Source organism: Arachis stenosperma, chromosome 6 (assembly GCF_014773155.1).
Source record: "Arachis stenosperma cultivar V10309 chromosome 6, arast.V10309.gnm1.PFL2, whole genome shotgun sequence".
Classification (NCBI taxonomy): Eukaryota; Viridiplantae; Streptophyta; class Magnoliopsida; order Fabales; family Fabaceae; genus Arachis; species Arachis stenosperma.
Window position 1 is genome coordinate 17,905,362 of NC_080382.1, and position 16,143 is coordinate 17,921,504.

Consider the following 16,143-nt stretch of genomic DNA (forward strand, 5'->3'; position numbering starts at 1 on the left):
TAGTTAAATTTTACATGTTTTAATTTTTAAATTTTTTTCCTATATTAGTGTTAGCTGTAATATTAACATGCAATGTTCATTTTAATAATATTTACTCTAACAATATAATGTTATTAGTTTTATATAAATCCTTCTTATTAAAATTGAATATAATACGATTTTTAGTAATTTTGATCATTATTTAAATAGCATAAATATTAAATTATTTTTAATAAATAAATTTTATTAATTTATATATATAAATTTAAAAAAATATGAGTACAAATTATATTGATCTATGTGTATAAAATTTAATAAATATAAATATAAATCATATTTTTTGTATACAAACACCTACAAATATAAATACAAACTATTATTTATTAAATACTGACAAAATAATAATATTTATTGATCACGTAATATTGTTGATATATATATATATTCAATATATAAATATAAACTATAGAATCATGGTTCAAAAAGAGCATGGCATTATTAATTGTCTAATGCTGAGATAGAGTAGTTGCGGTCCTAGGAACTACATTATGCCGTAAAAGATACAACAAAGATTAAGACAAAAATATATGTCGAGTGCATTAAAAGAAGCATGAAAGAAAATGAAGAAGATAGTTATACATGAATATGAAAGAAAAGCATCAAAGGTGTGGCTAGGGTGAAGATTCCATTGTATAAACCATCGCTAGAAGCCAGGATAATAATAATTGTCGTTTTTAATCATCCCTAACACAAGTTCACAAATCAATAATCTTGTTGGGTTATGTGATATATACCAATATATCATTAATTAACATTGATGAAGCTATTGCGATAATATATTAACAGAGAAATTTACTTTTTGATGAAGTGTTTATAAGTAGACATATGGGTAAATATTGATTATTGAAATGTTTGCAAAATCTTATATAAATGGTCAACAGATTAAAGTAACCGTTAATTAGGTAGGCCTTGAATTATTACGTTCCATCATTTTTTTATATGCAAATAGAGTAGTTCCTCATAATGTGTTAAATTATGTAATCCTACGGTTAATTAGATAGGTAATGTGTCTGATTACTAAACTAGCCATTAATTTTATCATAACCATGGTTGTCTTCTCAATAATTTATAGACCGTGCAATTTATTCTATTACCATTTTCATTTACTTACATCGAGTTTAACCAACATTACCATTTACAAGGGTACGGTCCGTCAAAGAAATTAAATTAAAGCAATAATAATGCCTCTCCACTTTATTTTATTATTTTCTCGTGCACTGTAAATATGGTGAAATTAATACATAAATAAGTATGTAAGGCAAGTAAACATCATTATATTCCATTCACATTCTTAGTATATAACATATTTTAAAATTAATTATTTAATAATACTAATATCTAAACTCATCGTCATCAGTCAATTAGTTGGACTCACCATCCACATTAAAAGTGGTTGATGCTTAGTCATAAAAATTTGTTTAATTTAATTGGATTCCAAAGGATTAGGGTCGGAGATGATAACTTAGGTTGTGTTTGTTTAGAAGGATAAAACAATGAAATATGGATATAAAAATATAAAATTATATTTAACAAATGAGATATGAATAAAAATATTATGTTCAAAAATATTAAATTAGTATATTTTGTATTTATCTTAAAAAAATATGAAGATATTAACAAAAGATCATTTATTTTTTATTTTTTTAAATTATTTTTATTAATTTTTTATAATTATATTTTTCATTGGAAATAAAATAAATTTTTATATTTCTATCTTTTATATCTTGTTTTTAGTATGTTATCTGATTTCGTTCTCAAAACCAAACCTAACCTTAAAAACATTCAAAATAAATCTCACAATAACTCAAATAATATTGATGAGAACTCAAACTCAAAACGAAGAAACAACAAGACTAAACATTATTTTTTTAATAAAATAATATCAGAGCTACGTTTTTTTGTTTTAATTTTTCACATTACTTAGCAGGTGATAAATTAATTTATTATAGATTTAAATTTTATTTAAAAAAATATATTATAAATTATTACATATATAAAATAAAATTCAAGTCTCACGTTTAATTACTTAAAACAAATGAATCAATTAATCATAGATTAATCTCAACTGAGTTATATATAGTTTATGTTATAATAATTAAATAAATTAGCTAGATGCGAAAATACCAAAGAAAAGTTTAATGATGTTATTCCTAGCTAAGAATATGTGACTCGTTTATGTGACACGTATTTTATGAATACGGACTCATCATTCCATAATTTCAGCAGTCCCCACTCTCACATATCGAAATGCATGTATAATTCATTGTCTTGATTCATAGTAAATCTTTGTATTTCTCAAAGTGTATATATGACGCATAATATCTTATTATTTAAAATTAAAGCATGCATGCGTTAGGAAGAAATTGACAGAAAAAAAAATTGGCCGTTAATACATGTATCTAAGTATAATCTTTTTAGTTTCCACAATATAATCAATTGAAGAGCAATAACTGTAAAAAGGGGCGAAAATATGATAACGATATATACGAAATATAATTATTTATATTTTTTATTAATTTAAATATTTTAAAAAAATAATTTTATAATATGATATTAAAATTTTATATTCAATAAATTTAGATTTTTGTTTAAAAATAGTGTTAGAAATATAATCATTTTTATTATTTTTTTTTATTTGAAAATTTTGAAAGAAATAATTTTATAATAGTAATAATATTAAAATTGCTCATAACTAAATAAATAATAATAATACAATTGATGCATGTCTTAAAAATGAAAATTACTATGAATCAGTTTGAGTAAATAATTTAATTAAGCTTTTTAAAAAAATTAAAATATAAGGATTAATATTAAAAATAATTTATAAATAAGTTATTTTATATTTAAAAAATTATTATAAAAATATTTATTTTAAAGTTGTATAATAAATAAAAATGATAAAATAATTTTTGAAAAAAAAACAAATTTTTTAATTTTTTCAAAAATTTTTAAATAATTTTTTAAAAAGTTAAAAATATATCTAAAATATTATACCAAATACTGTTAATATAATTTTTTATAAATCAAAAATTAAAAAAAAATATTTTTTAAAATTTTTCAAACAAATCATATATTATTGAAAGATTATATATATATATGACAATTAATGCATGTTAGAATTACTACGTTGAACATTGTTCAAGACGCGAGTACATAATTGATTAATTATCTACACAAATATGAGTTTGCATAAATTTGACTTATTGTCATGGAGGTGAGGAAATATTAAGTTACGTCTAATTTATATTTTTATTTTTTGTTTTTATTTTTAATATTTTTGTATTGTTTTAATTAATTTAAGAAATAAAACAGATATCTATTTAAAAAAGAGAGAATAAGTATTAGTCTATTACGATTTTGTTTTGTGCACATGTTATGTAATCAACAAGTTACCTTCTAATTTATTACAAAAATACTATGTCTATATAAAAAATTAGTCATCAGATGAGTTATTATGTATTTATATATTTTTATATATTATTTTATAAATTTTTAATTAAAAATTAGTTATTAAAATAATTAAATCTAATATAATTAAATAATTAAATCTATTTATAAAAATATAATAAATATTTTATAAAATGCTAAATATCAACTTCTATCTATTATGCTAATCCTTTTATACATACAGTATAATTGGTTATATTAGTATGACATATTAGCAAAAAAATAATATTTTAAAAGTTTTAAAAACTAAAATAACATGTACTAATAATTTGAAATATTATATTGAATTCACACATCATCATCACTATAAAACTGCAAAGTAAAAAGAATAAATAATTAATTATATATGATTAAATTTATATAATTTTTAGATTTAATTATTTTGTTAATTTTCATAGTTTCATTAACTTTTTAATTAGATCTTTATATTTTTTTTTTCTTTTAATTGAGCTTTTGTATTAAAATATTTTTTAATTAAATTTTTATATATTTTTTTATTTAGGTCTTAGTACCAATTTTTTTTAACCAGTTTCCTATGTAATTAAATTAATTACTATAAAAAATGATCTAGTTAAAAAAAATTGGTGCAAGAACAAAAAAATTATATAAAATCCTAATTACAAATTTTGCAAAATTTGTAGAGACTCAAAGCGTAATTAAACTTAATTTTGATATTCATAGGCAGTTAATAATTCTTAAATAATTAATATTTTGCTTTTTTTATTGTTGAGATAAATTTGGTCCCTTACTCAGTTTAGAGGATCGAAATCCTAGTCAGTGCAGCGTATATAATTCTTAGAATTATAATTACATCGAAATTCGGAAAATGAGTGAATAATTCAGTGTAAGGACGGTTTTACCCCTCGTGGGTGCGTCAATAAAAGGGGCAGTGTAGTAGAAGGTTGATCCCATGCACCCATTAGCGGGAATCTCCTACCAACTCATTTCTGTCTGCTTCCATTCCCATTCCCATTTTTCCTCCCTTTTTTTTGTTTATCAAACACTCTCTTCTTCTTCTTTCTCACTCACACGCTCGTCATGTCTTCTCATCACTACTTCTTTTCCACCCACTTTCACCCTTCTTCTCTCTTTTCTTCTTCTTATCGTACTCTTCTCCCTTTTTCTCATCTAATATTCTCCAAAACCTCTGCGTGTAAGTCTCCTTTAATGCATATACAGTAATCATTCATCACCGTCTTTTTAATTAGCTTCTATATATTATAAATATCAGCAATAATGTTATCTAATGAATTTTGATATTATACTCTATATGAAACTATATGTATGAATGAAGCATATAATTATTCATCATCAAAGGATAATCATCATAATATATGATTTATGAGATTATTCCATTCTGTGTTCTGTTAGTTAATAACTTTTGCTCTAATTAATTAAAAAAAGTTTCTATAGTTATCAAGCAGGCTAGAATTTTGTACTATCTTTTGTTTTCTCTTCTTCACCAACAAAAGAGAAAGATTTGAAAAGGAGAAAATAAAGTACATACATACAGTAGTATTGGAGTACTATAGCTTTTTACTAAAAGCTGATAATTAAAGAAAGCAATTTATTAGTACTTTGATTATTCATTACTTCCAACCAATAACAATTAAAACAAGCCGCTAAGTTAACCATTTGTATTGGTTTATTCTCTTTGCATATCATTATTATTATTATTACTATTATTACTGTAGGTGTTGCGTTTTCGGTGGCTAATAATAAAGGCAAAAAACAAGAGGCATTAAGATGCAGAGCTGTCTCAAAACCACGAGGTATATATATAATTTCATTTTTTATTTCTAAAATTTTTATTATTGAATTAAATTTTGTTATTATTATTATTCTTATACAAATTAAAAATAATATTTAGAAACATTGGAGGGTGGCATAGCAACCTTAAAGGTGAATGAGATTAATGTAGACGAAACAATACAAGAGGAGCAAAATACTGAGGTATGTACTACTACCTAGTTAATTAAGTTCATCTTAATAATATTATAAGTTTTCAGATCTATGTTAATCTTTGTGTTCGCGGGATTTTATTTAATATTTAGGTTGAAGTGAAGGATGAGATCAAAAAAAGGGTGGAAGCTATAAAATCGTTGTTGGATTCAATGGAAGATGGAGAGATATCAGTGTCTGCCTATGACACAGCATGGGTTGCTCTTGTTGAAGATGTTAAAGGAAGTGGTTCTCCTCAATTTCCAAAAAGCCTTGAATGGATTTCAAACAACCAACTCCTTGATGGTTCTTGGGGTGACAGTCAAGTATTCTCAGCCCATGATCGAATACTCAACACCTTGGCTTGTGTCGTTGCATTAAAAACATGGAATATGCATCCTGAACAATGTGACAAAGGTATGGTATATAGTAAAGTAAATATAATATTACATACATATATATATATTCTATAGTTTGTTTTATTTCTCTAGTTTGCAAGAAGTTTCACTTCATTATGTTAAAGTTCTTACAATTTGTTATTATTTATTATTAGGAATGAAATTCTTCAAAGAGAACCTTGAGAAGCTTCAGAATGAGAATGATGAACACATGCCAATTGGTTTCGAAGTAGCTTTCCCTTCACTTATGGACATAGCGCGTAAGCTGAACATTGAAGTGCCTGAGGATTCACCTATATTAAAAGAAATTTATGCTAAGAGAAACTTAAAACTAACCAGGTAAACAAGTACTCAATAATTAATGTGATTTAATTAGCACCTTAGTTTCTGTGCCATGATTATTATTATATGGTTGCCAGCGGTTAGCACTGTACTACTCCCATGTCTTATTCCATAATAGAATCAAATCAACCTTATCTTTGCAAGCTCTTTTTGTGGCAAAGTATTGTATGGAATCACAAATTTCGAAGCTAATGCAAAAAGAAGAAAAGAAAGGCATTCTCTTTAATGTGTGTGTAATAATTATGGTGTGTTGTTTGTGTGATGTGGGCCTTATTAAAATAGAATACCAAGAGAAGTGATGCATAAAGTGCCCACAACTCTTTTACATAGCTTGGAAGGGATGTCAGGCTTGAATTGGAAACAGCTTCTAAAACTTCAATCTCAAGATGGCTCATTCTTGTTCTCTCCATCTTCCACTGCGTTTGCTCTCATGCAAACCAAAGATCATAATTGCCTCTCTTACTTGAATAAAGCCATTAATAAGTTCAACGGTGGAGGTAAATTCAATTCAATTCAAATTTGTTCAATTTTAATGTACTATTAATATAATATAATATAATTTTAATTATTTATACATAAAATTATTATATTTTATTTTTGGTGCATGTGCATGTTAGTTCCAAATGTGTATCCAGTGGATTTGTTTGAACATCTTTGGACGGTAGATCGATTGCAGCGCCTTGGGATATCGCGATATTTTGGCCAACATATCAAAAACTGTCTGAGCTATGTTTTCAAGTAATAATTTAATTTAATTTGATTTAATTTAATTTAATTATTATGCAAGGATATGACCCTTGATGGGGCCAACACATGTAGTGGTAGGCTAAATGCTGATTATTATTGTTATTTAAAAAATTTGTATAATGAAATTTCAGTTACTGGACTGAAAAGGGTATTTGTTGGGCAAAAAATTCGAGTGTTCAAGATATTGATGACACAGCAATGGGTTTCAGATTACTAAGACTACATGGGTATAAGATGCCAGCCAGTAAGTATTATAACCACATATTATAAGATAAATACTACAAATTTATATTCTATTAATTAACTATAGATTTTTATGTTTTGTTACTTAGATGTGTTTAAAAACTTCCAAAGAAACGGTGAATTTTTTTGCTTTGCTGGGCAATCAACACAAGGGTTGACCGGAATGTTCAATCTATATAGAGCAACACAATTGATGTTCCCTGGAGAAGAGATTCTTGAGAGTGCAAAGAGTTTTTCTGAAAAGTTTTTGAGGGAAAAACAAGAGTCAAATCAGCTAGTTGATAAATGGATCATAATGAAGAATTTGCCAGAAGAGGTATAACAATTGATGCTACAAACTAGCTATATCTAGAAAAAAAATGTAAATTAGATTTTATTTTGATAATTTAATTTTTGTTTTTGATTATGTTATACATGTTGGACCACTTAGGTTAGTGATGACGTGGATAGAAAATGGGTCTAAGGTTTGTATAGAAATGTAATGAATGTGTTAATTTGTTGGGCAGGTGGCATATGCTTTGGACATCCCATGGTATGCAAGCTTAAATAGAGTGGAGACAAGATTCTACATTGATCAATATGGTGGTGAGAGTGACATTTGGATTGGCAAAACTCTTTACAGGTATCTACGACTTCTCTCTTGTAACCCTAATATTATTAATAACTTAAACTTGTATTTAAAAAAACCTAAACTAGTATGTTAAATATATTTAAATAGTTGATGAAAACAATCAATATTATTTATTAATTAGGTATCTAATTAATTTAAATTTATTTTTTAATTAACAATTTAAATTTCTACTTTATTAAATAAAATTTAATAAAAGTAAAATTTACACATTATTATTATTATTATTATTATTATTATTATTATTATTATTTGATAATAATAAGATTAACACTTGGCTTCATATCATTAAATCACAAGTAATAATGCCAGAGCACAATAATCTATCATGCATGTTACATGAAATTATAATTTTTTTAATTAAAATAATGGTATTAAGACTAAGTAACTAAATAAATATATGAAATTATAATTACTTATAATTTAGGCCCATGATACTATTTCTTTGAAAACAATCCTCGTGTCATTCTCTCTCTCTATATATATATATACTGACTTTATATATAAAATTTCATTTCTTTTCGTATATTTTTAAAAATGATAGAAGAAAATGATAACGACAAACTCATATTTTATGGTCACTAGAGAGAGACTTCTACATGTAATGTTATTGCTACTTGTTGGAACATCCACTTATAGATATGCACGATTGGATATTATAAAATTATTATTTGAAAAATAAAAACTCTAATGTATTAAAGAATATTCCTTTTTTTCTTTCCCTTTTTTAACAAAAATTTCTTTCAACTAAAAATGTCCAAAATGCAAAAAATACATCTAAATTTGTTATAAGAATAATTTGACACATATTTCCATAATGATTAGCATAACTAATTTTATTATAATAGAATGAAATCAAAACCTAAGTTAATAGCAAAAACATTTAGCATATAGTTATATATATATTGTTAAAAGTAATTTGGAAATATTGAATTCAAATAGTAGTACTCATCACTTATGATTTTATTTGTATATAGGATGCCAATTGTGAACAACAACCACTATTTGGACCTAGCTAAATTAGATTACAACAACTGCCAAGCTGTCCATCTAACAGAATGGGAAAAGATTCAAGAGTAAGATTACACAATTAAGTAATCTTTATCGGTAAATTTCATTTGTCTTTAATTTCATTTAACAATTTTATGATATAACAATTGAATTTGACAATAGATAAATATATTTTAGGTGGTACTCAAATTTGAAATTAGCAGAATTTGGACTGAGCAAAAACACTCTGCTATTGGCATACTTTTTGGCGGCAGCCAGCATCTATGAACCTGAAAGGTCCCAGGAGAGGCTTGCATGGGCTAAGACCACTGCATTGCTTGAAACAATAGCATCCTATGTTACCGATGACGATGCTGATTCAAGAAAAGATTTCGTTACAAAATTCACTCAATGCTTTGACAAATGTGACAATTCTGTTGGATGGTAACTTTTTTCTTTTTCTTTTGACTTTTTTTTAATGTCACCTAAATTAATGGAACATGCTAGTAATATCTAAAAACATTAGATATCTGCATGACCCCAATTTTTTTTATTAATCATGCTTCATCACACTTAGCTATCTTTGTTGTTTTTATGTAGTATATCGGACATTTAATTTTAATTTTAAAATTATTGTGTCAATTTAACATACTCTTTCTCTTATTGTCTAATGATATACATAGATATATATAAAATAAATGGTAGGAAGCTTTACTAAAATGTTTTTATATGTGCGGTGTGACAAACAAATATATATATTTTTTTAACCAAAGATTTTGCATGCATATTAATAGTAATTATTCTTCTCCATAATAATAAACAAATAGTTATGATATGTATTACTACTTTTTTATTCTTAAATATATTTATTATTTTAAAATTTTAATATATTTATTTATGACTCAACATATTTTGATATAAATTATATTTAGATATAATAAAAATATTAAAATATAATTAAATATTTAAATATGTTTTTTTTATGAATGATTATATTTTTAGATTGATAGCATAGATGATTTTATTTGGATTTTTTTAAATATTCGGTAAGTACTCTAGTGTACTCTGTAAATCTTCACAAATGTATACTGCATGTTGAAATTTAGATATTTTTTATTTTTTTAAAGGTATTTAGTTTTCGATACTTTCTATGAAATGAGTTCTGGAAAGTTGGAGGGATCAGCTACAGTGGTCCTTTCGTTTTTGTCGTTAGTTTCTAGAAACTGAACACATTAAAGGGTGGATTAAATGTTATCTGCAGGAGGTTGAAGAAGAATAGAACAGGACAGGAACTTACTCAGATTTTAGTTGCAGATATAGATCAAATTTCTTGGGATATACTCGTATCTCATGGTCATGAAATTGGATATGACATGCATCATGCGGTAAGTATCTTTTTGTTCTCATGTATTTCCTATTATATGATTTATTATTAATGTCATTTAATTGATAAAACTTGAGAATTTATATCAGAAATTACAAAATTATCTTTAAGAAGAATAATAATCTATCAAATATGTCTATTTGACCATTGTAACAAATAGTACTTGTAACTACCCAAGTGGAAAGAAACAAAATGAAAATAGAATGTTAGTAACGTAGAAATAGTGTAAATTTGTTATTATTATTTGATTATATTCTTTTTTATATAATTATTCAAAAATTATTATAAAAATAATTGAATAAATCTAAAAAAATTAAAATAAAAAGCAATCAATAATAAGCTAATATGATTTTTAAATGTGTTATGTTTAGATTTTTATGTTTGATTTTTGTTTAAATTAATTTTCATTGTTTTCCTAGAAAGATGAATAGTAATTATCTTCTTAATAAGTATTTAATTTATATAGATATCAGTGCATCAACTAACTAGAACCAAACCAAATTACTTTAAAAAAAAAATCAATATTATTAAACCATGGGATTTTTTTTTCTTACATGAATGTTACTAAAATTAAACAGTGGAAAAAATGGCTTTCAAGTTGGCAATTAGAAGGGAACAATTGCGAAGGAAAAGCAGGGCTATTGGTGCATATAATAAACCTAAGCGGTGGACATTGGAATTCAGAGGAAGAGCTGAGCTTCAATCCACAATATCAGCATTTGCTCCAATTAACCAACTCAGTGTGTCACAAGCTCTATTCTTTCCAAAAGGACAAGGTCAGTGTGACACGGCAACCATATCCTGAGACTTTTCTTTTCATAGGTTTTGGTTTCTTTTTTCCAAAAAGAAAAAAAAAAAAGAATTAAGCACCATATTATAGTTTTTCTCTCAGGACTAATAATACTCATGTTTCAATCACATTGCTTGTGAGCAAAAACAACTAAGTTATTGTCACTTATGTTAAGAGGTGAGGTGTTTAGCATTTAAGTATTGCGTAATTGAGTTCCATTCCCCAACATAGCATCATCCTACACATAAAATTTGTCGTGTAGTTTAGTGCTGCACTAGCACACAAAATATGAAGGAAAAAAAAAGAAAGAAAAAGAATTAAATTGCTAATAAGTAAATGGCTTCATCATTAATTTGGATTGTATTTTGCATCAGGAAAATGAGCCTGGAAGGTACAATGGGAAGCACAAGATTACAACTTCAGAAGTAGAGTCTGAGATGAGAGAACTTGTGCAGTTGGTGTTACAAAAATCTTCAACTAATGACCTTGGTTTCAACATAAAGAACACTTTCCTGATGGTGGCAAAGAGTTTTTACTATGCAGCCTTTTGTGATTCAAGGACCATCAACTTCCATGTTGCTAAAGTTCTCTTTGAGAAAGTTGTTTGATGATGATCTTTAATGAAATGAGATAGGTTGTAGTTGCATCAGTGTACAACTGTACAAGTGTACATGATCTCCATCAATGTAATATAAATAAATGAATAATAAGAAGTTGTCGTATTTCAATTTAACCAATGTTACAAAAACATAGCAAATTACACACCTACTTCAATTTTGACTCCAAAATAATACATCAGCTCCCATATGAGCAAATAGTCAAATACCACTAATTCAAATTTTCCTCTGTAATAATCAAACACATAATCAATTGATAACATCATTTCAGAAACTGCTCTTATTAAGAAATTTAATTACAATCGGAAGCCAAATTCCAAAGTAGTAGAGATAAGTTCTATAAAAAAAATTTCAACACTATTAAACTAGAAAATTATATTTTTTCAATCGTATATCTATAAATTGAACATGTGAATAAGACTTAATTCTAACTCTCGATATTTATTTAAACGATCAATAACTTAATTACTAGACCAATCCAAGTTAATTCAACCATACTTACGAAGTTGAGCATATATAAATAGTCTTTATACAGGTAATTGTAATTGTATATATAGCTTAAAAAGAAAAAAAAAAAAGAAAGGTTATTTCATAGACCTGTTAAAAGGACAAGCATGCTTAGAACTACACCAATCCAAGTTGATAGTAGCTTACTATACTAACCCTATACACAAAATCAAGTTCGATTAGAAAGATAGGTTAAAGGGGTCTGGGATGATGTTTATCAATTTATAGCATCTAAACTCTTCAGTATATATTAAAAAATATATATGCACGTAACATAACCTAAGTGCAAAAGAAAGCATTACGTGTGCCAAACATATAACCCATTTGAGTCATTGACCCATGTTGAAAGCTAGGAGATTAGATTAGATAGTGGTGGTTTGAACAAATTTAGCAAGTGGGCTACTATAAGGGAAAGCACGTTATGTTGTTCTTAGAAATGAATAGATATCCCTTTAATTTAGACAACTTTGTCTAATGGAAAATGGTTTCCTTAGGCAATAATAATAATAAGAATGCATGGCAGACAAGACCACGTTTGGACACGTGACAAAGTGGGCGGAGCTATATATATATTCCAAATCCTAGCTACATTATCATTTGTAGATTTTTTTGTACAAAAAATGTTATACGATCATCAGAATTTATTATTTTTTATTATAATTAACCATCAATATTTAAAAATATATTATTAAATTATTAGAATAAAAAAATTAAATTAAAAAAATTAAATTAATGACTAAGTAATGACAAAAAAATAATAAATTATAATGACTCTCTGAATATTTCTCTTTCTTCAACGTACATTACAAAAAATATCTAATACCTAAACCAGCTATACCCATATAGGTTTAGTTTTGGGTTTAATAATTTGATCAAATCACCAAATAAATCATTATTGCCTTGTATGGTAACAGGAATATTAAAGTAGGAGACATGACCCATAAGGTTGGTGCTAGCAATATTGCCCTATATAGATAACTTATGACAAATAGAATAGACAACATAAAAAGGATGAATTACAGTACAGAATGATAAGTTGAAAAAGAGAAGCAAATAGTGAATACTAACAGTACTTCAACTTTGGCTTTATCTCAGCCAACATTGTGAGGGTGGTGGAGAAGTTGTTAACACTAGTCTAACAACTTGTTTTCAATATTTTAATATTAAAGTTGGTGGAGTAGTTCAGAAAATGTAACTATTTTTGTGTTATTGTACATGTAATTAAGCTAATTTCAACTAAGCTGGTCCACACATGCCTAAATAGTAAATAGTGCAAACAATAGAATAGAGCTTGAGTTATGAGCTAATATCGTGATTTTTTGAAACAATAATTCTATGTTATTGTAATGCAATATATATTTATATATTATTAGAAAATAAAAAATTTATGGTATTAAAAAAAGAAATTTTGTATAATTATTTTTTTTATTTTCTATAGTATTTCCTAGTTTGATGGACTAAAACTAATCTATCGCAGATTTAAACTCTATTTAAGGGTTATCGTTAATAGAACAAATTGATTGAAAATTTACAAAATTAAAATGATGTCTATGAACAAACTCTCCATTAATGGTTACTCTGTATAAGTAGTAATCAAATAACATATACTTCCCTGTGACTAACCTTGAAATTAAATACATTCTGTTTATAATAAATTGGAATAGAAAAAAATCAAAAGAAATAAGAAAAAAGTGAGAACTTGAGTGGGAGAAAATGACAAATACGAAAGTGAGGAGAATAGTGACATAGAATGAAATAAATAAATACATTTTTTTGTCATTGTTATATTATACATTAAATAAGGTTAGTAAACTTTTTTTTTTTTCTTGTGTGATGATATAGAATGTAGTGGAAGAATTTAATTATCAAATCTTGGTGTAGTATATACAACATGTAAAATTTCTTTCGAAATACATTTATAATAAATATTATATAAATAGTTTTACTTTTTCTTTTTTTTTTCTGTAAAAATGCTGTTATATTTCATATAAAATATTTTTTAAGAACGCCTAAATAGCATTTACAATATATCTCCCTTAAATTATCTTCATAAGTCATATCACCATCCATCATGAAAAATTGAAAACAGATCATGAGTCTGAACAAATAAGTAACAAATGAATAGTGAAAAGTATAATAAGTTTTGAAATTAATAATGTAAAGTATATAGATGCGTTATTATCTGAATGGTTGGAGTGTCAACTGATAGGTAAGTGAAAGTAAAACAAACAAAATACATAATTGACAGAAGACATTACACACTGACCAAAATAATTATTTAGATAAGTTGGAATATGAATCTCCAAATAAGCCTCAGAGGAAAGAGTGAAAAATACAAAACAAAATGCATGAATCACTCTAATAAGTGACATTGAATACTGACCAAAATTTTGGATAAGCTAAAACAGCTCTCATCAGGATAACAATGGAAAACTACAAACTAAAATAGATAACTGATGCAGAACATTAAATAGCAACAAAAACATAAACAGGTGTAGATAAGAGTCCAAAGATCTGAAGAGAAGCTCATCCATGTTAACATTTGTCCATCATGCAAATTAGTGTTATACCTTCTGATACCATGCATTGCAATTCAATTATAAATCTATTTCATTTTAGATAATATTACTAAAATGATAAATTGAATAGTTTTATTAGGTAATATGGTAGAGGAGATAAATCTCATGTTTTTTAGTACTAAAATACATTCTGTACTCTATTACACCTTTAGTGTTCAAATGTTATGATTCATTTTTTCCCCACCATATTATTGCTATTATCTTTGTTGTTTATTTTGTCATATATGCTATTATTTTTTATCAGCTTCCCTTAACTTAAAAAAGTTAATCGAAGATTAGACCAAATTATCAATTTACATCAATGAACTAGTCAAAGATTAATTATCAATAAAACTAAATAGCAAAATTAATAGACTCACCTAAAATTCAATTTAAAGAGTGAAAAAATTGAGACCAGAAGACCACTAAACATCGTTTTATCAACCATTTTATCCTGACAACATTTAGATAAAACAAAATAATGAAATTATAAAATCCTAATAAAATAATAAGAACTACATTTTTAATGTTCACATGGTATGATATATACATTTTTTCCCACTATATATATGCTATTATTTCTTATCAACTTTCCTTAACTTAAAAAAGTTAATAGAAGATTGGACCAAATTATCAATACCAATGATCAATTTACATCAATAAACTAGTTAAAAATTAATTATCAATAAAACTAAATAGCAAAACTAGTGGATTGACCTAAAATTGAATTTAAAAGTGAAAAAAAATTAGACCAATAAATTATTAGACACCATTTTATCAACCATTCTATACTGATTAACATTCAGATAAGACAATAAGAACAGTATATTTTATCGAAAAAATTTGTCATCTATGATAAATCCAACCAAAGCCAATACATAATCCAATCACAACACTTGACTCGTTATATATGTGGCATGCATAATTAAAGTTACATTAAAATTAATATTATTGTATTACAGCTGAATTTGAATTAAAGGGCTGCAAAAGTAGCAGTAAAGGCAAAACCATTGTATGCATGATTGCATTTATTTCTCCCAATGACCATGAGGGCCATGATATAGACAATCCAGTAAAAAGGATAGATGGAGATGGAGATGTATCAGAAGTGTGGATGATTTTCAAAAGTAAAAAGAGATCAAACATCTCTTAAATTTGATATGACATAGCATTTATGTACATTTTACACTTCATAAAATACTTGTTGGATACATGCTTTGGAGTATCAAGTATCCTTTGAAGATGCATATAGTAATTATATAAAGTCAATTAGTATTTTATATTCACTTATATTGTCAACCAAGGATGAAAAATATTTTGCTCGCATTTCTAATTTTTTCTTCTTCCATTTTTTAGTTTTTTTTATTCGTTTAATTAATATTTTATATCCACTTATATTGTATTTCATTCTCAAATCTTTTCCTAACTTAGCTTGTTTTAGTTCTCAACTATTTTTTGGATAGTCAACTCTTTAAGGGTTTTTTTTTTGTCAGTCAACTTTCAAATGTTTTT

The 16,143-nt window shown here is 25.8% G+C and overlaps 1 protein-coding gene across 1 annotated transcript; it reads left to right on the forward strand.

The window, feature by feature from the left end:
- The first annotated feature begins 4,413 nt into the window (after window positions 1-4,413).
- Window positions 4,414-11,682, forward strand: LOC130936823 (ent-copalyl diphosphate synthase, chloroplastic-like). Its single transcript, XM_057866984.1, has 15 exons — window positions 4,414-4,639; window positions 5,181-5,258; window positions 5,357-5,439; window positions 5,541-5,844; window positions 5,981-6,164; window positions 6,450-6,664; window positions 6,785-6,905; window positions 7,046-7,158; window positions 7,247-7,473; window positions 7,664-7,779; window positions 8,763-8,861; window positions 8,974-9,219; window positions 10,037-10,160; window positions 10,738-10,935; window positions 11,324-11,682. Exons 1-15 carry the CDS (start codon window positions 4,525-4,527, stop codon window positions 11,555-11,557), a joined length of 2,457 nt encoding a protein of 818 aa, XP_057722967.1. The 5' UTR covers window positions 4,414-4,524; the 3' UTR covers window positions 11,558-11,682.
- Window positions 11,683-16,143: the final 4,461 nt, after the last annotated feature.

What these genes read in the sequence shown, in the direction of transcription:
- LOC130936823 (XM_057866984.1), top strand. Translation starts at nt 4,525, where the DNA reads ATGTCTTCTCATCACTACTTCTTTTCCACCCACTTTCACCCTTCTTCT. An exon ending in TAATAAGTTCAACGGTGGAG is followed by an intron (nt 6,665 to 6,784) that starts GTAAATTCAATT and finishes TGTGCATGTTAG; the next exon opens with TTCCAAATGTGTATCCAGTG. An exon ending in TGGGTATAAGATGCCAGCCA is followed by an intron (nt 7,159 to 7,246) that starts GTAAGTATTATA and finishes TTTGTTACTTAG; the next exon opens with ATGTGTTTAAAAACTTCCAA.